The sequence below is a fragment of the Harpia harpyja genome, chromosome 9 (genome assembly GCF_026419915.1).
Source record: "Harpia harpyja isolate bHarHar1 chromosome 9, bHarHar1 primary haplotype, whole genome shotgun sequence".
NCBI lineage: Eukaryota > Metazoa > Chordata > Aves > Accipitriformes > Accipitridae > Harpia > Harpia harpyja.
In genome coordinates this window covers 2,029,537-2,051,626 of record NC_068948.1, presented here as the reverse complement: position 1 = coordinate 2,051,626, position 22,090 = coordinate 2,029,537, and the positions used below count along the sequence as shown (strand labels likewise).

The 22,090-nt window shown below is 41.6% G+C and overlaps 1 protein-coding gene across 7 annotated transcripts in view; it reads right to left on the bottom strand.

Moving 5' to 3' along the window:
• Positions 1-22,090, bottom strand: part of GALNS (galactosamine (N-acetyl)-6-sulfatase) — a 51,877-nt gene that overhangs the window by 24,717 nt on the left and 5,070 nt on the right. For all 7 annotated transcript variants that reach the window (XR_008236445.1, XR_008236444.1, XR_008236446.1 and 4 more), the window contains exons 3-11: positions 21,526-21,600; positions 20,349-20,451; positions 17,328-17,471; positions 15,320-15,386; positions 15,075-15,202; positions 14,122-14,261; positions 12,797-12,900; positions 6,460-6,596; positions 3,235-3,337 (exon numbers count right to left, since the gene is read on the bottom strand). Coding sequence is in view for 4 of the 7 variants with exons in the window: in XM_052795282.1 (XP_052651242.1) it covers positions 3,235-3,337; positions 6,460-6,596; positions 12,797-12,900; positions 14,122-14,261; positions 15,075-15,202; positions 15,320-15,386; positions 17,328-17,471; positions 20,349-20,451; positions 21,526-21,600 (1,001 nt within the window). In the remaining 3 variants the exon portion in view is untranslated. The remainder of the gene's footprint in view (positions 1-3,234; positions 3,338-6,459; positions 6,597-12,796; positions 12,901-14,121; positions 14,262-15,074; positions 15,203-15,319; positions 15,387-17,327; positions 17,472-20,348; positions 20,452-21,525; positions 21,601-22,090) is intronic.

Below are 22,090 nucleotides of genomic sequence, written 5' to 3'. Positions count from 1 at the left end.
TGTCAAATTATACATAACATGAGCCACCTATATGAAAGGAGATGGAAGCCAGGTAAACAGACCCAAACAAGCATGCTATGCAATCCACAGGGAAAACGTCCCACAGAGAGCTTACTCTCACTTGCTTCTGTTGAGTGATCCTTCCCTTTATGCTTTCAAGAGACTAACCATTCAAGAAGGCAAGTTACCTAAGTAATCAAGTTAAGCCAGCAGAAAAGACAGCATCAAGGTATCCTCCAGCACTGAGAAAGACTACAGGAGTTTATGAGAGGAGTCAGACTAGAAAAAAATTGCTTGGGGGTTAAAAAACAAATAAACAAACAAAAAATAGGAAGAACAGAACAGCACACTTCATCTTTGTGAAAGATGACAAATTTTAATCCCAGGCCATAAGGCAGAGGATGCAGACCAGTAAGGGCACGTTAATGTCATGGGAGTCTAAGATGACTGTAAACCTGTGTACTGCTTGCATGGGATCTTTCCAGTGTAAATATTCCAAGTGCCATATGGTGAGAAGCATTCATATGCCTGTTCTGCTTTCCTAGGCTTTGCTTTCTGTAAGCTGCGTCTCTCTGGTACATTTTTATTTGTATATACATACTTTATTACTTAACTAACTTATACCACATTCACACACATAGGTTAGAGGCCACAATTGCACACATTCTTTCTAGACAATCCTGAAAGACATGGTAGTCCTAAACAGACCCAGGACGTGCACCAATTCCACATTTTCCAGTGTCAACATGAAAATGTGGTTCTGGCTGCTTTAATGGTATAATCTCATCTAAAAGTCAAACAAAAATGCATAAAGTGTGGATTAAAAACAGTGCAAGTTTTCTGAATCAATGATTTCCCACACTGTCAATTAACAAGGGAATTCTGAAAGTAAAAGGAGGTTTGGCTAAAACGCGCCATGTATCCGTCAAAATCATGACATACTCAACTACCCATAAAACAAACCTCTTAAAAATTTGCAGACAGCTGTTTTGACACACCTGGCCAACTTCAGACCTCTTTTAAATGGATGACATGCCAACCAGATACATTTGTTTATTCCAGGTCTGAATCTGGACCTTCAGACATAGAGTTTCATGTTTGAAAGTTTAATAAATCATCACATTGTATTCACAATAAGGTAAGGAGCCATGCTAAAGATCATACAATTAACAAGGCCTCATTAGCTGAAGTTCTACTGGGATGGCAAATCAAACTTATTGAACAGCAAACCTGCCGACAGTCAGAATTCCTAATGCCACAGATGTGCATGTATTTAAATACATTTTTCAAATGAAATTGGCAAACAAATTGGCCTTTTTGATTCCGGCAGCATAACTGTAGTCCAATATCAATACAGCTGAGAACACTAGTCACTGAAAGAGGCAACTGTATCATAAGGTGAGATTACAAAACTCCTAAAACAGGACTCAGAACTGTGGAACTGTTCTGCATTCTGATTTATTTCTATTTTTAAACTTGCAAGACTTGTAATTAATGGCTTGAGAACATGAGGAGAATTGGAACAAATTTCAGCCTCAGCTTCCTCTGCATGTTGTTAATGGCTAGTCTGTCCACTAATGTGCTCCAATTTTACCCACATCAACCGCACGTGACACAAGCTGCAGGAAAGCAAGTAAATTTTTAATCATCTCTCTGATGTACAGTACAATTGCTGACTTTTATCAGACAGTAGTTAAACAAAGACTTAGAAAGAAATAAATATTTCTTAATTGCACAACTGCCATTGCTCACAGTAGGAAAGCCTTTGAAATGAGTAACTGGTCCCCATTATCACGGCTGCACACATACTCAGACATGTACAAATAAGTTTAGATCAACGTAGACGTTTATTTATTTCCCAGCTAGGTATGTAAGTGTTTGTATGGGCTTATATTACAATGGAGAGCAATTATTCACATGTGAGACTATCTTCCATGCACATGGGAAAAGCATGCCTCTGAGCGCATTCATATACCCATACACATGTACATACAAGCTTCCAGCGTCTCTCACACAGGGAAAATCCTCCACACTGTGCCACGTGCGATATATGGGTTTTACTCACATACTAACCTAGACAAATACATTATCTCATTTTAGCTGTGTAGAATTAGCACTGAGGCAGAGCGTGCAACGCATTTTTGGATCCAACTTTCCTTTCCTTACTCCATGTAAAACAGAAACTTTGACTCCTGGAGCATTACAGTCTTAAAAAGACAAATGCACATATTTACAGCCCTGAATGTAAATGACTCCCTTGGAGCTGACGTTTCCTTCTACCCCCAGGACATCCCAATGAAAGAAAACACGCACTTTTATATCCACAAATGTCATCAGCACTTATTTCTGCACCTGTGATGCCTTGAGGACCCACCATAAGTTAAAAAAAAAAAAAAGACATAAAAAAAAAATCATACAAACAATCCCTCCCCAATACCAGCCTGCTGTCAAAATTGCTGAGAGCTGTGCCATAATGCATTTAGTTCATATCTAAAGGTATAATCAGCAAGGCACATGTGTGAACCTGCCATTCAAGAAATGCCCCAGAGTTTAGTACCCAAGTCTGAGGCAAGAAAGACACAAAAGAAGAAAAATAATAGTGCTTAACATCCAATTGTGAGAAGATCAGCCAGGAAATTACAAAAGCTGTGCCGATTTGGCAAATAAAACGTACAACATCTTATAGTGCGATATGGGCTCGCAAAAGTGCTGATAATAGATTAAACACATGTACTCTACTGTTTTCAACAACTGCTGTTCTTTCCACTGTGCAGTTCCTACGGCTTTCCTTTTCCCTTTCAAGAAAAAAAGGAAACAAACAAACCCATCCCTATTCCATTTAGGGCACTAGGTCTTTCGTACTAGAAATTGTGAGATACATGATCAATTCAGCATCGGACTCCAAACTTCGTAAGGGTACGCATGAAAGCTCAGAATTCAGCAGGGAAAGCAGCTTAATATTAAGGGGCATTAAGTGCTGATTAAAGGGAACACCCCTCAGAACAACTCAGACTTTGCTCATTTTCCTCTGCTTGTCTCCAGCTTCAGCAGAGGGGTGCGGTGACACCAGTCCCCTCAGATTTTGCAGCAGATCTGGTAGCTCTTAAGTGGCTGTGAATAAAAGCCTGGCTTGCAAGTGCACAGCGACATTCCCCAATTTAAAGCTCTGCTTTAAAGGATTATTTGTCCCCAGGAGAACCAGTGAGACCAGGGTGCAGGTCGGTGTCCTGTTACCTTGCTGTACTCCTCCCAGGAGTTGCTCCAGGTCCAGTAGTGAGCCTTGTAAAGCCCGACTCTCACCGCCATCATCTCGTTGCCACGATAATAGAATATGGGCCTGAAAAGGAGAGCAGAGATGCATGAGAAACGCCAACGTGCCAGGCCTGGGCAGCCACCGCCGCAGCAGCCTCGCTGATAAGGGAGACAAACACTTTAATGGCGTCTGACTTCCGATTCGGCTATCAGTCAGAAACAGGCTGCCTCCTAATAGTCTCCACTGCAAGGTTTTCAATTAACATTTTTTAAAGTGTTCGTCAAGTTGAGAGCTTACAGGGCGCAAGAATGAAACATTATACAGCTTGGCTGCCAGTGATTGTTAATCCTTGAACTATCAGACCCTGTTATTTCCTACAGAGCATGCCGATTTAAACACCAAGTGTCTCAGAAGTGGCGCGTGTGTGTGCGCGCGAGAGAGAAACGGGGATTCACAGAATATGTGATGCTCAGCCTTCTCTTTAGGGCAGCACCAAGCTATGTGCCGTTAGTGTTGCATGGACAGGGTGGCTGGGGAAGACACCAGATGCTGGCCTGTTCTGGATGACATCTCAGAAAAACTCCATATGGAAAAACCTGGCAGCCAGACGTGCTTTATTTTTATCTCCTGTCCATTTTCTTTCCCCAAATCTCCCTTTGCATCATCTAAACATACCACTGAAAACTGCAGTTTTTTCCCGGAGGTTTTCCTAATTAAAAATACATTTGAGAAATGCACCTCACTTGGAGCATTTGGTCTGCACCTGTGTACATACACTTCCCTTTCCCTGGGCATCCCAGCGATGCCCCTGTCAGTTTCCCCAATAACACGCTCTTGTTTTTTGAGGGAACAGTACAAAATTTTACTGAAACAGACTATCTGCAGGAGAGAGGCTTGATTTCTTGGTGCGGCTCATCACACAAGGACATCAGACTTAGTCAGCTCTTCTCTCCAGTTGTTTCAGGCTGCTGACAGGGCGAGATGGTGAAGCTGTTTATCACTGTCAGGAGGGTACATACATCTTTGTCTCTCATTCAGAGATGCCACTCGGCAAAAACTACTCACTCCCGTGATGCCACCTTGAAAAAACAGTCCCTAAATGCAAGATAAGATTAAAATCTCCACATCTGAATGTCAGGAGTGGCCTTAGATCTCTTCTATCTTAAAATTGTAGCCTCCCCTGCAGGTTCCTTGCACAAACAATGAGCCTTTCCCCTTTGTCACTAGGAGCTGCCCGTGAACAAAGGGGAAACGCTGCTGCCAGCAGAGCCCACTCCTGCATCCTTAACGCACCTGAAATGCCAGTGAAATAAAGGCAGCTTGAGAGATCTGCCAAAGTGCAGAATCTGATCTAAACCAGTCCCATTAACAAAAGCCCAAACAAATACGCCTCAAAGTACACCAGTCTCCTTTTTCCTTGCCATAAACACTCACTATTTGACAAGCTATTATGTGTCCCTTTGATTGAAGGTGTGGGGGTTAGGTTTTTGCTTTTTAAAAAAAAAAAAAAGTCCATCTTTGAAAGAGGATTACAGCTTGTACTCAGAATTCCGCTATTACCAATATCTTTTCCCCCCCATCCACTTTTTCCTTTTTAAGCTTAAAAGAACACAACTGCATCTCCTGGAAAGTTTTTGGGGCTGTGGAAACTCACCTGGTCAGGTCTGGAGAAAAAAAAGAAGAGGGGAAAAAAGAAGAGGGGAAAAAAGAAGAGGGGAAAAAAGAAGAGGGGAAAAAAGAAGAGGGGAAAAAAGAAGAGGGGAAAAAAGAAGAGGGGAAAAAAGAAGAGGGGAAAAAAGAAGAGGGGAAAAAAGAAGAGGGGAAAAAAGAAGAGGGGAAAAAAGAAGAGGGGAAAAAAGAAGAGGGGAAAAAAGAAGAGGGGAAAAAAGAAGAGGGGAAAAAAGAAGAGGGGAAAAAAGAAGAGGGGAAAAAAGAAGAGGGGAAAAAAGAAGAGGGGAAAAAAGAAGAGGGGAAAAAAGAAGAGGGGAAAAAAGAAGAGGGGAAAAAAGAAGAGGGGAAAAAAGAAGAGGGGAAAAAAGAAGAGGGGAAAAAAGAAGAGGGGAAAAAAGAAGAGGGGAAAAAAGAAGAGGGGAAAAAAGAAGAGGGGAAAAAAGAAGAGGGGAAAAAAGAAGAGGGGAAAAAAAAGAAGGGAAAAAAAAGAAGGGAAAAAAAAAAGAAGGGAAAAAAAAAAGAAGGGAAAAAAGCCATTATGTGCCTTGAGCAACTGCTATTGTAACACAAACAGCACCAGTTCCAAGGGGCTGGTGACTGCGGTGAAATTCTCTTTTAAAACAACAAAGAAGCTTTACAAACTTACAGAAGTAAAGATGGGATAGGCTGTGTTTGAGGAACCTGCAATGCCTCAAGTCAGCCACTGGCTGAGCTCTCAGGTAATACCGTACGCGTGCTTCTTGCGTTAACAGGCACAAAAGCAGTTTTATGGAACAAAGCCTTATGTGCAACACAGAAAAGAAGTCAAGTATGTTTTCCATGCATATGTTTCCTCACTGTCTCACAGAGAAAGAATACGCTTGTATTCAGATTTCCCGGGCTGCCAAATTCCTCATCAAAATCGCAACTATGAGACCTCTCTTGACCTCCAATCCTTCCAACAAGGGAGCCAAGGATATTTGCTGGCAGATCTCAGTGCCTGTACCAAAGAGCTGACTGCACTCCTCCATGCCCATGAAGATCCCAGGTCTTTAACCCAAATCTATTCTTGCAAAAGCATCTGCAGAAACCGGACCTTGGGAGGAGGTGGGCTCCCAGTTCACACGCAGCAGCCCAGCCTTTACCTCCAACCTCTCTCAAGCTGGGGCTATAACGACCTAGCATGCTCTTGGATGTTTTTCCAGTAATAAATAATGTATTCTCCCCTACCCAGGCTACAGTTCTCAGGCTTTTATCTCCCCTATTGCCATATGTTGTTCCAGGGATCCCTGCTAACCCCCTGACATTTTCATCTGTCCCCAGACTCCACTGTATGGCAACATGCCACATGTCAGGAAATCCCACCGCTGCTTGCTCCACCAGAGAACTAGCACATAGCAAAAAGCTCTGGTGCTACCCCACCTCACTAAGCAGGAGCAAAGATGCATCAATTCAGTTTATAAAATATTTCTGTAAACTTGATTTAAAAAATAACCCAAAATTTGGCATCACTTCAGTTCGGAGGCAAGGGTTGGAGCTCTGGGCTCATAACTAACCTGTCAATTAGCTTGCCCTGCAAGATGGCAGGTAAAAGGTCGATGCCGTCAATCTGCCTGTCACTGGGAGGCTGCAGTCCCGCCAGGGAGAGGCTGGTGGTGAAGAGATCCATCACACTGCCCAGCTGATGACTGACCTGAAAAATCAACAGAAACACATTTGCAAAAAGACCTTCAGTAAAAGCCAAAATGAAACAGGCTGGTTTCCACCAAAGCAGAAGTATTGCTTCCTGAACCTCCTTCTCCGCCAAGCATCTTTTGAGATTATCTCCCTTTACAGTGCTGCAGTCACCAGCAAACCTCCTATTAAAATAATAAAGGAAAGGAGATGATCCATATTTCTCCACTGCTAGGGAGCATTTGCATTTTGATTCATTTTTTCATTTTCCTCTCTTTCTTCTCACTTTTCTCTCTGTATCCACTTTACGGGAGCATGTTTTCACAGAGATCAACTTAATTTAGCAAAGTCCAAGTCATTTATGGATTGAAAAAATTAGCACTTAAACCAAGAAAAAGAAAGTCCTTGATTTGTTCCTTCTCCAGGTCATCTCTGGAGTCCAGAATAACCTGAGAGAGTCCCCAGAAAGCACAGGGATAGATGGATAATAACAAAAAGAGCCTGATGACTTCATCTGCAAACCATTTCCAACAATTCAAAAACTGTAAAGTCGTGGTATTTTTAGTATATATTTTAATAAGGGAGAAAAACATCTGGTTTTGGCTCCAATGGAGATGTGCAAGCATTTCCACCCCCCTCCCCTTGCTTTTTTCTTTTTTTTTTTGCCTTCCTTAATTGGAAGCCATACTTATCTCTCTGGTCTTAATTATTTATATTTTTAAAACCTAAAAAGTCTGTTCTGACTGATTCTTTCTGAATCTTTGCTCCCACCCTGCTTGTGGTATGCTACAGTTATCTGCTGTAGGATGTTTAACTAGCCAGCAACACACTAAATCGAAGCAGATGCATTCAAATCAAGAGCAAAACTGTTTTGCACCAGGATGCACCAGCACAAGATGCAACATGAAAAGAGCCTTTTCAGCCATACCACTTGTTCAGAAACAAGAAGCCATCTGATACAAGTCCACATCTGTAAGTACAGAAGCACTTTCTGACTGAAATCCAAGTCCTAGCAGCAGCCTTGCGAATGTCAGCGTGAACATTACGATGCTGGGACTATCAAAGACTTTTTATCTCTGAATCCTCTTTCTACTCACAAACAGACCCCCAGCCTGTAAGCTGACACTAATTATTTAAGTATGACAACAAATGATAACATGATAAATGAATTTTTGTGAGATGCTGGCTCTAGAGAGCAAAACTAAAGGGAAAATGCTATTTTTGCTGGGACACTAAGCCTTTTATTAAGACACCAGGCTGAAAAAAGTGAACACAAAGGAAGAACAAACAAGTTTTTTTTTAAAAAAGAAACTGGAGAAAGCAACATGCAGGGGACTAATTACAAGTCTAAAATTACAGTATCACATTACTTGATTACAGTAATTTCAAATTTTAATGGCTTTCGTTCATCAAAAGGTGTTGCCAGGAACACACAATATTAAAGTTACGTGCAAGAATACTTCCACAACTTTTAAGAAGAAATCAAAGTGCAAAGCTCTAAGCCCAAGAGGAAGCCTGACCATGGAAACCCTTGCCCAGGAAAGCAGTTGGATCAGTTGACCAGGATCAATAGGTCTTGCAGAAGGTCTCAGACATTTGAAGTTAAGCCTTATTCACGGACATTGCTGCAGCAGGCAGCCTGAAAGAGGTCATGCTCAGCCTGTCCTTGGTAGAAAGTGACAATTAGACATGAGCCCACAAATCCCTCACAAAAAGCAGATGTATACATGAAGTTCCCTCTCTGCATGGAGAAAAGGATGGGGATCTTCTGATACACAGCTGTGGAGAAGGAAACAGAACTGAGCCCTCCGATGGGATAACCTGGCTTCTTGCTCTCCCCGGGGCCACTTGGCAAACGTGGACCGCCGAGGAGGACCAAAGCTGGCTGTGTCGTCCTCGAGATTAACTGTGGCAGACAGTGCTGTGTGCCCCTTGGACCGTCCCCTTGCACAGGCTCTTCTCTGGTCTCGGGTGTGCACTCAGAAAGGACTGACACCTTAAAAAAACGGTGCACCAAACCAAAAAAACCCCAAACATCAGGTCACTCCTTACAGAGCCGGACAGCTTCGTGAGCCACTGGTGTTAGGAAGGCTGCGCTCCCTCTGAAGTCAAAGGGGATTACATGTGCTCAGCATCTCAGCAAAGGTGCTCAGTCCCTCACAGGCTCATCTGCTAGCTAATTTACCCTGAGCATGCCTTAGGAGAGCTGCGGGGTCAGCAGAACACCATATGCAGAGCTCGGAATCTAATAAAGAGGAGATCTGGCACATGCCTGCTCCCTGACAACTGCTACGTCAGGAGCAGGCGGGCAGACTGGCGGCTGAGACTTTTTGTAATTAGACCTCTCACAATTTAGAAGGCACATCCAAAAGTCACTTTTCTTGTCGCTCCATTCCCTCGCCTCAATCTTTTGATAACAAGCAGCAAGAGGCAACCGCTGACCTGAGACTCGTGCCTCTAATATCACCTAATTTATACATCGCGTTGTGACAATCCTGTGGGGCCACCATGGTCTTCTTGTACTGGCCCTTATTAACCATAACCAGATGTAGATGACTCTCTTTAATCATCCAATTATGTTTCTGGTCTCAGACAACATTTTTCCGTGAAGCAGAGAAAACTTCTTACAGAAATTAAATGCCCATGCCACAGCCACTTGGATTTATCTGTGCTCTGCAGCACCACATGGAAGAAAGGGGAAAAAAAAAAAGGTTAATATTTATATAAAACTTTGAAGTATTTTCAGAGAAAAATAAAAAAATTACCATTTTCTCCTGTCAACAGTGCTCTTTCATTCTAGTTGCCTTTCCCATTTATTTATTTTTTTTTTTAAGAAAAGAAAAAGAAAAATCCAGAGAGGGCAACAGCCCAGAGAAAATAAATAATATATAAAAAAGAGTGAGATCAGATATTGCTCGTATCAGTGAGAAACAGCCGGTATTACGCACGTAAGAACGGATTTTTCCCCCCTCCTTCCCCCCCTTCTTTTTAATAAACTCTCAGTATACACATAACGTCTTTAAGAAAATGAAATCCTTTTGCTGTGGGCCACGTCGCTAGAAGAAATAGTCACCACTGCTGTTATCAGTGCTTTCAAGCTTTAACTCTGAATCAAAGGCGACAATTAATAAAGTCGCCCCCGCCAGGAATGGAAAGGAGGAAAGCTAAATATTTGAAACTGGGTGAACAAATGTCAGGGTGTTTTTAAATAAAATCCTTTTACAGTTATCACAGCGAGCAGACCCGATATCCCTGTCTAATTCAATTTCAATTTGCGCCCCATGGGAGATAGTGAAGAAAAGGTTGCAATGCTGTCTTTGGGTTGATATGTTCTTTTCTCCTTCAGGAAGCAGGCACGAGAGAGGAAGGGGAGGAGGGTGAGGGAAGAGAGGAGGAGGATTCAAATACCAACAGAATAAGATTCTTTTTTTCACTCTTTTTTTTTTTTTTTCCAGCTGGATCCTTCCAGAAGGCAGATGTGATGTGGGGAATGTTGAAATGCTGATTTGTTGTGAATTCACCTGGAAAACGTAGCTGAGGAGGAAACTGCAGAAAGGCTCTTTGTGTACAAATAAATATTCCTGATGGGGGACCAGAATTAACTGAATGTTGATGCCAAGAGCAACACACACTCCCGAGGCATCCCTCTCCCCCCAAAAACTGCAAATCAGCCAACTGCACCAATTATCCTAACCTGTATCAATATCCTGTCAAGTGTTCACAATGCTGTCACCTAACTTCTTTTGTTTAAATAAAAAGGTACTCCTTTATTTCAGCAAACACATGTACCCTTTAATAGAAACAAAAAAACCCCACCCTATATATCAATAAGATTATTAATAAACTGCCAGATCCCATCAGCGGAATGAGCCTTCCACCCAATAACTGGATTTCACTGGCCAGAGACACAAGTCCTCTTTTTCTGGCTGCAGTTGTGCCAACTGAAACAGTTGCTGGCCCTCCGCCTGCTCCTCAAAACGTCCACGGCTGGAAAGGAACAACCATTACACTGGGAGCAACACCAGCCCAGGAAGGAGGAGTTGACCCTTCAGCTTTGTGCTTGGCACTCCTGAGAAGCTTTTTGCTTCCACCCTGGTTCAGGGCTCCCGAGCCTTTGTTTCCTTCAACTCTTTTGAAAAGAAAGAGCAATGAGAGACTTTGAAGCAGTTTTCCCACGTTTTACAGATTCTTGGACTACACGGGGCTTAAGCTGACTAGTTTAAACTTGCAATCAAGAAGATGTGGAAGCTACAAACTCCATAAGATACAGAAAAGAAGCCAAAAATGTACTAGCAAACATGTCTCTTCACTTACTGTCAGTGAAAGAGGCAATTATGAAGCAGTAACTAAGGTGCCCTACAGGCCAATGTAGCGTGAGCTGTATTACGCAGAAGCAATGCCAAACCTCTCACCTGCGGTCAGTGCTGCTGTGGGTACCAGTGCTGGAGCCTCGATGGCAAGAATACAAGCAGAAAAGACATATAAGTAGCTATCACATATTTACTTATCAGTAGCATCATACGGGGGCCTAACTCACAGCAAAGCATCACATCCTGGGGACAGAGTTCAGAAGAGGCTTCTCGAGGTACCGAGTGGAGTCCTAGAGGACATTTGGGAGTGTAACACCTGCATGTGCAGATATGTGGCAGGCAGCATCGTGAATTGGAGCCCAGGATAGGAAGGATTTAAAGTTAAGCATGTGTTTAAGTGCCAAGGATGGTATCAGCAGTGGTGGAGGAGGGGATTTTCAGGCACGTACCTGCCCTAATAAGCCTTAAGCACACTCTCCAGCTTGCTGAGCATGCATGGGCTTATGATAGTATGGCGTTGGTCAGTCCACCCACCTATGCAAACATGTTAACTCTGCACAGAAATGACTGTTCACAGGAATTCAAACAGCAGCTTCAACTATGGCCTCAAGCAAAAAGCCATGCCTCACACCAGGCTACCAAGAACATTTTGCATTACATGAAGCTTCACCGCTGCACTACATGCAAAAGACTACCTGTGAGAAGGGTACCAGCCAGTTACAGTTAGAAAATAAGCAGGCACAATGATTTCTTTACTCATGTTCTTAATTATCCTCAGAGTTACTACAATGGAAAGAATTTTTAAATTTGGTATTTACTTGTTCCCATTTATAATGCATGTTTACTTTTAGCACATTATTTAGTTTGGACATGGAAAACAAAACAGTCAGCTTCAGTTTCATGTTCTTGTATGCTAGCCCAAGGCTGTTGTACTTGGCTTGTAAAGGCTTTATGGAAATGTTTAAATTTAAACAAAAAGACTGTTTTCTTTTCAAATTAAAAAAATAATAAAACATCCCTAGTAGGTTTTGTGAACTCTTTAAAAATGATGAAACCAAACTACCCTCCTGCCCTCAGCTGCAGATCTAAGCTGATGGCTTCCTCCTAAATGTAAACGATAAATTATCATTATCCTGACTCAATTAAACCACCGAAGAGGAATGCAACTTAGAAAAATGTTTTATTTATGAATAGTTTGCAGTCTTAAGCACAGTGCCCAGTTAATGAAGTATCACTTTCTTCAGGGATAAGAGATGCTCACAAAGGGGAGGGAATCTCTATTATTTACTGTGAACCCTGCCTGCAGAAGAATTGATTGCATCCTTCTTTAATGAGAACTGGGACAAGTGAGGCTGGTAGTGCCACTGGAGGATTATTTTGAAGTGATCATATCTGAATTTGGGTACAGGCAGGAAAGAGGAATAGTCTGGTATCTAGACCTCCCTGAGTGGAACTTTTATCAAACACCAAAGCGAGAGCTGTGAGGGTCAAATCACTTGATACTCCAGGGCACAGAGAGTGTGTGTGGGCAACACACTCCTGCTCCAGACTGGGACGCACATCAGCAATGTGTCTTTATACTCCAATTTGTTCAAACGCGTAACCCACTAAAAATACTGTTGTCCAAAAGAGTAAAGGGTTTAGACAGAGCAGGAAGACAAAAAGACCAGACCGCTCGGTGCTCACAGAAGTGTTGATCATAGACACTCTAGATGTAAATTTGCAATAAGGAACAGGAATGACATCGTTCTCTAGGGGCAGTGTTCAGCTCCTTATTTAGACAAGCATCTGGACTGATGCATTGGGCATGTTAAAAGTCTCATCCAAAGCCCACCGAATCCAGCAAGAACCACTCCATCCACTTGAGTCCACTTAAGACTGATCGGAATTGTTCAAAGCAGATACTCACCCCTCCTGCAGGTATATGTCCGGGCCACCAAGCAATAGCTGGCTCTCTCATGCCACCTTCAAAGGTGGTTTGTTTACCACACAGAAAACGACCATTGCTTCCTCCTAGAGAGAGAAAAGAAGCCATAAAAAACACGATATGCCAATATCACACTTCAAAGGGACACTGTCAACTAGGAAATTTTTAGGCTCGTTTTAAATGAATTTTCCTTTCTGCATGAATGCTTCTTCAAATAACATGTCCAGAGTTGTTTTGGGGTGGGCCTTTTTCATTGTTGGTTTGTTTGTTGGGTTGGGTTTTTTTAAATATCCATTTGTGATGAAATTTTAGAAGTGTCTTTTCAGCACAGGGAGAAAGTGACAGTTAAACACAACTTGCTATCAACCAAACAAAGAAAATAAAACCCAAAACCAAACAAACAGAAAATACTTAGCTGGCATTTTCCTTCCCTTTAAGGATGTTAACTGCTGTTTGGAACTAAAGGAAATATGACACTTTTAGGGAGAAATAGTAATTTTTTCATAGTCCTTTTAAAGTACCAGAGCAGTATTAGATGCAGATACAAGAGTGAGAAAAATAATCATGCATTCCCTGAATGTTCACTTTCAGACATAGCAAGTGCTTTGGAGGAATGTCTGGGTTTTTAACCCAACCTTGTAGCTAAGCTTGCTGAGGAACAAACAGGGAGGTCTTGTGACTGATTCCAGGTCACACAAAGTCAAACACAGTGGTTCAGCTGAAATCAGAACTCAGGATACTCCCTGCTCTGTGGTCCAATAACCACGAGACAGCCTGCCTCTAAATAGAAGAGAGCGGGTTCTAAAATCAATTTGCAATGACTCTGAGAAACAATCATTTAAACAAAGGAAAACTTGTAAAGTAACAAAAATACTTTTTCTTCTTGCTATTCTTCATGAGAGCTAAAGAAGAAGGGACTCTTGAACTCTCTGTAATTACTCAGAAAGCTCAAATATGCATTTGGCAGATGGAGAGTAAAAACCCTGCTAAGTTACTGCGCCTGGTCCTAAATAAATTAAAAAAAAAAAAAAAATCACCCCCTGACAGTGGAGCACAAAGTGGAAATGCACATAGGTGAAGAGCCACACTGGGTTAGGCCAAAAGTCCATTTAGCCAAGGATACCTCCTTCAACAGTGAGCAGAAGTAATGAACATAAGCTAACTCTAAACATAAATGCTCTGCATTTTGAGGCTTCTCCTAACTGCATAAAGGAAAACCCCAGGTACAGGTGTGTCTACCCCTCAGACATAGAGATTTAAGCCTTGATTTCACAGCCCCAGACCAGGTTTGTTCATCTGAGACTCACCTTGTTTAGGAGCTGAAATGAGAGCAGCCCCATTATCAGAGGTGAAAAACACAAAAGTCTTCTCGCTGATACCCAGCTTCTGAAGATGTTTTAGGATTTTTCCAATGCTATCATCAATTTCTCGCACAGCATCCCCATATCTGAGGCAAAAGTAGATGTAAAACATTAAAGGCAGCAAAGGAGGAAAAGTGTCACACAGCATAATGCATTGCAATCAGCCACAATGCTTTCAGTGCACGTAAGTTATACCTGTGCTGCAGAAATACTTCTCTTATGCATCAGGTACTGTGATAAAGTTTTCCACCGTCACTGCAAATCCCGTGTCTCTTGCCTGCAGAGAGCAACCTCTCTTGGATATTAAGAGTCAGAATTGATCAGATGTGAGCCACTCTTGGACAGAAACCAGCAACTGATACAAATTTAGGTACAAAGTTCTCAAATATAGGCAAAGGCACTTCGCCATAGACTTGAAGCTAGTAACATGGATTTGCTTATGGATGCCGGTTTGAAACTGTGCTCTGAGAAGCAGGGCTCGCAGTATCCACAGAGCTTTTTGCCTCCTGTAAGTTGTGGTTTTCATGCATGCTTTTCTACTTGCTGGTCTGATTTATAGGCTTTTAAAACAGGCATTGATCATACAAAAGCCTTCCAAAAAATCATCTGTGCCACATACAGCACTTCATTACTCACACAACTGGCAAAGGAGCTTAGGCTCCCCCTTCACCCCCATTTTAGTCACATGATCTTCATTTCAGGTTATAGCAAAATTATTCAAGAACAATCCAAGCAAAGTCCTCACTAACTAGTGTATTTCAGCACACACATACATTTTTGAGAAACGATCTATATACTTGGTTCTAATAAACATTGCTTAGGTTTTCTGCTTCTGCGGCATGAGGTATTAATTAAAAAACAAAACCAACAAAACCAACACCCACAAAACCAAGACTTACAGTCCTCTCTGACTAGTGCCCAGGAACTGTTTGGAGGCATAAACAGGAGCATGGGTAGCATCAATTGCCCAGTATAAAAAGAATGGCTGCTGGCTGCCCTGCTGCTTGCTAATAAAATCGAGAGCTTCCTGTAAACAACAATAAAAATGAATTTAATGGAATCGTTCTCTGCCATCTAAATCTCTCCAAAAAAAAGAAGCATAAAGACACTGCAGCTTAGAAACCAGTATTAAAATAGACAGTACCTGCAGGTAGATCTGAGTCAAGTTGGCTTCACCTGTCTTCCGATCAATTTTGAAATCTTCATAATACCTTATGATAAAATGAATCAGAGAGAAAAAAAAAAAATCAATCCTAAGGAATATACAACATAAAAAGGCCTTTCTTCCCTTACTGTGTAAGTAGGTGACAAACAGGTCACAGTTGCTACTCAGCAAACTCTCTTCAGATATTAAAAAGAATGTCACCATAGTTTTTCTTATGGGAGAAAGCAGTGAAACAGCTAGATCCAAATTAATGACAACTGCAAGTTTTGGACAAACCCGAGCCACCAACCTTTCACTGTTAAGCTATTAGACTAGGGGTAGTATGCTTAAAGATCTCATGCTGCTACTCTTTCAACAGAGAGCTGTTTGAAAGAAGAGTAAAATTTTCAGAAGTACACAACAACTTTCAGTGAGATAGAGCAATTCTGGAATCAGAACTTGGGCTGCTTTGAAAACTTTATGTTAGAAATATCTTTGGACACTAATTAAGCAAAGAAGGGTAGAGGGCAGTCCTCAGGAGAATAACAGCAAGTGAAATAAGATGATAACAGACTCAAAAGTGAATGGACAAGAATGGCACAGACTGCAGAGCTGGAGCATAGAATGCTGTTACGCAAACAGACAAAAGGTTATTACAAACAGGAAGAGAAAGAATAAAGAGGTCTTTCAGTACAGAATGGAACCAGTACAGTACTTCCAAGAGAAGTAGTGGAGTGAAATCATCACAGGAAGCCTTTAGGGTGCAATGGGATAAGCAAACATCTCTGAGGGAGGCACTCTAGAGCAGTCACACCCCTAGATGGCCCACATGCAACTTGCAGGTTGGCCTTGGTACTCAGAGCTTTATTAATCCTCAGAATCAAACATCTAGCTTCATATTTAATGAGCTTCAACTTTAAATTTAGATGCTAACGTAGAGATGAAGAAGACAGGATTCCTGCAAAAAGTGGTTTAGGAGTTTAGAATAAAGTTTAGTAGTCAGCTACCATGCTTAGTCTCTGAGGGGCATCAATACCATAGAAGTAGGTCTGTATTGTCTCAGCTTTAACTGGAAAAGTCAGAGTGCCACAATCACAACTGAGAAGCAACAGGCACTGCCCACACAACCGTGCTTGAGTATCCTTTGCTGCCGGCATTGCCTTCAAAATCTCTTCTTCCCCCAGGAAGGACTATCCTTGCTTCCTCTCCTAGGTGTGAAATTCTCATACCTCTTGACGGTTAATCTATACCTTCCTGTTTCTGCCTGTCTTGTGTGTTTTCCCACAGGGGTTCCCCTTCAGTCTGTCTTAGCTCCAATGGAAACCACCACCCAGGCCTTGTAAGGCTGGATATTGGCCATCACCAGACTAGAGGGAAAGTCCTGTTCAAAAGTAAAAGGGCAAAGCAAGAGATGAGATCCTGGCACAGGATGTTGTAGAGTCCAGAAATACAAATGGGTTTAGAAAAGAGACAGTTCGTGGAAGTTAAGTCAGTGGCTATTAAGATCTGGACACAACCTTCAGTTTCAGAAGGTGGACAACCATACAAGAGAAGGACCATTCCACCTATCTGTTTTCTTATACCCTTTCTGTAGGCATTCACTACCAGTGGTCATTGCACAGTATAATGGATTAAATGGGCCTTGGGCCTGACCCAGAAGGGCTGTTCATGTGTTTCGTGACCTCTTACAAGCATCTTTCCTGCACTGGCTTACTGCTGAACTGCAGGATATTCAGGGCACTCTGAATAAGTAAGCGTCTCAGATCATATGAGAGTCAGGATATTCCCAATGCTTGACGCGCTATAAAAGTCCTCTGCATAGGGTAAAGCACTTGTAGATCACTGCCCATCCACCTGAGTCTGTTAACTCTGATTCTGAAGCAGCTGCTGTTTTTGCCAACCCCTTTTCATTGAAATGGGTTTGCTACGCTAGCACTTACCTTCCAGCACTGTAATGTCAGCAGGGAAAGCAAAGAAAATAACATTACCAGGCAAGTAGCAGAATTACCTGCCAATCATTTCCCAGTCCCTATACACAGGGATATTGGGGAGCGCTCTGTTATCAAAAGGTCCAAAATGGCAGTTTGGGGACCCAAACCATTCATCAAACCCATGCTTCAGGGGGTGGAACTGGGGCCTGTGACCCAGATGCCTAGGAACAAAAGCAACAGAGGAATTAAAATTCTACTGCAAAGAAGCAAATAATAATCTCATCAGAATGGCATGCAAGAAAACAATCTTTGCCTAAGAAGAAAAACTTCAAGCATTTTAATCAAATAAATGATTGCAGACCACTGTCTTGATCTTCCTCATTGTCGTGGTTTCATACTTGTTGCAAACACATCCATGCAGACTCACTCCAGTGCTTACATATATCCCATTTTAGTCTACTGTCCAATCTTTGTTTTCCATTATTTCCTTCTATTGGTGTCTTTTCTCATGCTGTCTCGATGATGTGTACTGATGGACTACACTGCCCAAAGCCATTGCGAAGACGCATGTAATGTTTTACTTAAGGATTCTGATCTATGACAAGTCACTTTTATACCACTAAGCTGTAAAAACACAAGGTAAAGCTCATGAAATGTACCATTATATCTGTATTCCCTTTATGGAGTATTCACGCTGCCAAAATGGTACAGAGACACCTGAATGTAAGTGAGAATGAGTTCTTTATGTGCACATGTGAACACAAAACACATTTAGCTACTCCTGATGACAGTTCCATTCTACTACGCAGCTTGAAAATTCTCCGTTCTTAACTTCAAGATGAAGCTCCTCTCTAATCTCCAACTTCCGTATTGCAAATTCTACATTTTCTTCATTTATACTATCTTGAAGATACAGAATGTATCTCCCAGTCTCTAAAGGAGATCTTTGTAGCTAAATGTTTATTTAATCATTCCAGTTTCTACTCACAAGCCTGCACCTGCAACCTGTCCATTTTGTGCCATCACCCTCTGCACACTTTCTGAACATAAGGGGCATAAAATGCATTACCTGAAGTAAAATGATCCATGGTGTTATTCTGAGCTATTCCAAAATTAGTTATAACAGAAAATAATCATCATTCCAGCTATGATCATATCTCGGTGATGTAACTAAAATTTCAAGTCTGACCTGAAGGATTCTACCCTTTCCTCATTTATATACATGATAAAACAAAGCTATTCCCAGCTGTTCCTACAACAGGGGACATGAAAAAATATTTTATTCTAAGAAAGCCCTAAGAGAACTTACAGAGGAAGAGACCTGAAAAAGGTATCAAATAATTACTGAGATGCACATTATTCTCTCCCTCTCACAACACAAAAGATAAAGAGATATTTAATAAAATGCAACAAATTCTAAAACGGTCATGGAAAATACTTGACTTGCAAACATATAATTAAACTGTGGAACTTACTGTCACAGGACACCCTGCAAAGTCTTTAGAAGGGATATTGAAAGGATATAAAAATCTTCTTCTGGAAAACTTAAAAATCTTTAAAAGCCTTAAAATTCTGTGCGTGGCTAGGATGAGACTCCAATTTAACTACCGTACTGTGTATTTCTTTACACCTTTCTAGGAAGCAGGTGGTGTGCACAAATGACAGGACTGCTGCTGTACAGTATCACTCCCTAGTCCTGTCCAGGATAACAGTTCTTGGGCGCACAACGATAGTGCGCTGCACATTCATATTTAGTCTGCTTCTTGCTAACAGCTGCAGGTCCTTCCAGATTTGCTGTTTTCCAAATAACTGCCTGGAACCAATCTGTATTTGCGTTGTTTATTTCTTTTCCCTGGGTGTATGAATTTACATTTATTAGCACTGAACTGCATCTTATTGCATTCAGCCCACTGATCCGATTCTTTACGGCCACTCTGCTGTTTGGATTTGTGGTAATAAATAATTCACTGTTTTAGGTTAGTTTGCTTTCTTTCCAATTTCAGCAGCACCGGTGAATCCAACCACAATTCAAACTCACTTTTCTCTAACTTGTTAATGAAACTGTTAAATAAATTGTAACCCATTACTTTCCCAAACAGTATTCCCCTGATACTACTCCTGTCCGAAGTCTCTTCATTAACAATTACTCTGCTAACCAAGCAGTACTCCTCTGGTGTCTGTGTAGTTTTGAAGTTGCTATTTATGCATTTATTTATTACAGCATTGTTACAAACTGCGAATCAACTGTTCAGAGATCCCCAGGCCCCATGGGATTCCACAACAGCCCACAAGTGCATTTGAAAATCGAATGTTACAAATGCACCAGTTTCAACTATTACACTGGTAATTCCACTGTGTGTGTTTGATCTGGACATCTTTCAGGCTTTTCCCTTCCGATTCTTTGCAGACATCACAAAACATTGGTTTTTAGAAGTTCTTCTGTATCCTCTGCAAAGATTATACAGTACTCCTATGAAAGTCCATCAAGTCAAAGGACAACATTCACAGAGTATTGGATCAGCCTTCTAGGTCTTTTAAAACACCTGGTATCAACCATCCCAATCAAGCCTATTCCTATCCACCCCGACCTTCTACATTCGATGAACAATCTTCAATGTAGCCCTGGAGATGTCTGCATCTCTATTTCTACACCACACACTTCTACCCCCCCAACAAGAAGCTTTCACAATTGAGTCTACTCTATTAACAAAAAACCCCAACATATAGCAGGGGCCAAAGATAAAACGCACATAGGTGCTCAAGGCAAGTTCCAATAGAACATCTTGGTGTTATTTGATTAAATCAAGTAGTGTGATACATGGATGAAAGCACAAAGAGTAGAAGGGTTTATAAATATATATATACATACACAAAACCCCCTTCAACTCTTTGTATGAAGATATATGTATGTACTTGTAATGGTAACAATTCAGAAATTGATCACAGCAGGGGGGAAGATCCACCACATATTTCAAAAGTTGGACATCCGAGCTCCACAACAGTTTTTTTCCTGCAGTTCTGGTTGTTCTGCTGCCCTTTCACAATACATACACACACATACTGAAATCTCAAAGCAAGAGATCTTAAAATAAGTTTACCATTTGCCAATGATCTTATTGATGTAGCCAGCTTTCTTCAGCAACTCTGGAAGCAGTAATTCAGAATCTGCAATTCCTCCTACTATATCCTGTGGTGTGTATGCTACATAAAACAAACAAACAAACAAAAACGTTTCCAACTCTTACAAATATTGGAGCAAACAGCTCATGGCTACCCATCATTAGAAGCACTGTTACTGGATCAGAAATAGCAATTAGCTTGAAGTACCAGCAATATCACTCCTTGGGAGTCCTCCCAGGCCACGAGATGAAGAGAACAAATTGGTTCAGAGAGATCAAAGGGACATCTCCACCCACTTGCACACCACTGCCAATAACAGAGAGGGCTGCCATCACAGAATGAAGGCAAGACCCTTGAAAGGGGGGGTCATAAAAAGAGCAAGTGCTTTAGGTGTGCATTGGAGTTGCCTTTACTCTTGCAAATTTGCTGTATATTTTCTAAAATGAAGGCATTTTTTTCCTAAATCAAATGATCGAGAAACTTGCTCAGACTGCAAGACCTGAAAAAAACGATATGTCTCCCATAGTCCACAGCTCTCTGGCCCTTGAGAATCTAAGGTGTGACTTTGGTTAGGACAGAGATAGCCAAGCACGCTTGCTGATACACAGTGTGAATCAGTACATAGCTGCTGGCTCTTGCCCAAGCATGCCCAGGCACATGGCATCTTTCACACTGGAACCAATCACAGGAATCAAAATCAACCCAGGGTCGTTATGAACTGGTAACCTTCCCTAGAAGCACCACTGGCACAACAGTGTTTTAAAACTTCCAAGGCTGAAATGGTTAGAAAACTGGCTGCTGAATAAAACTGTTAGCAGCTTGTTCTTTACTCTGGGTGTTAACATACACCCCAGGTGACTTTCTTTCACCAGACACCAATCAGTCTGCCCAGAGGAAACACTTCTCAGCCAGCAGAAGCAAATGGATCAACCAGCCTTGTTTATCTCTCTTAATTTGAGGAGGTTTTCTGCTTGATGAGGAGGAAGCAATAAATTTCACGCTTATTACCAGCAGTTAACATGGTAATCTTTTTGTGCCACTCTGGAAGATCCATAGGGGAAGATCACCGAGCCAAGCTTTTGTTCAAAGCAAGACTTCCTACAAAGCACAGAGGGAAATCAAGAGAGGAAGGCAAATCAGGAATGAAGCCCATACCGTTTCTGGCATGTGCATTCGTGGTGTAAAAACCATTCCTCACTGGGAGACGGCCTGTCAACAGTGCTGCCCTTGCTGCAAACAACAAAAAACGTTTTATTTTACATGCATTCTTTGCTTAATATTAACATTAAGGCTGAGGACAGCGCTCTGACTGAAGGATGTCAGTGTCCTTTTGCCCCAGCCAGCTAGTAAGATCACTCACATTGGAACAGGCGGCAACTCCTGTCTCCAGTGAGTCATGGAGAGAGCCAGGTTCTGATATGACACCATTTGAGTTATTCCAAGACAAACCCGACTGAAATTTGGCTCCTCTATTAAATTACCCACTCCTGAAGAATAATTACTTTCAATAGTCAATGTAGCAGCCCTTCTAACTCAGTAATTATAAAAGGAATACCTGACATATATATTTAAGAGGAAATCATAACACAAACTGATTACACGCTTAAGGCTAAGTTTTCAAGCTTGCCTGAACAAAAGTCATGTAATAGCAAATAAAGAGCTGTCCAGCTTTGACAATACAAGTCAGGTCCTGACTGCAGGGAACATTTAAACAGATGTT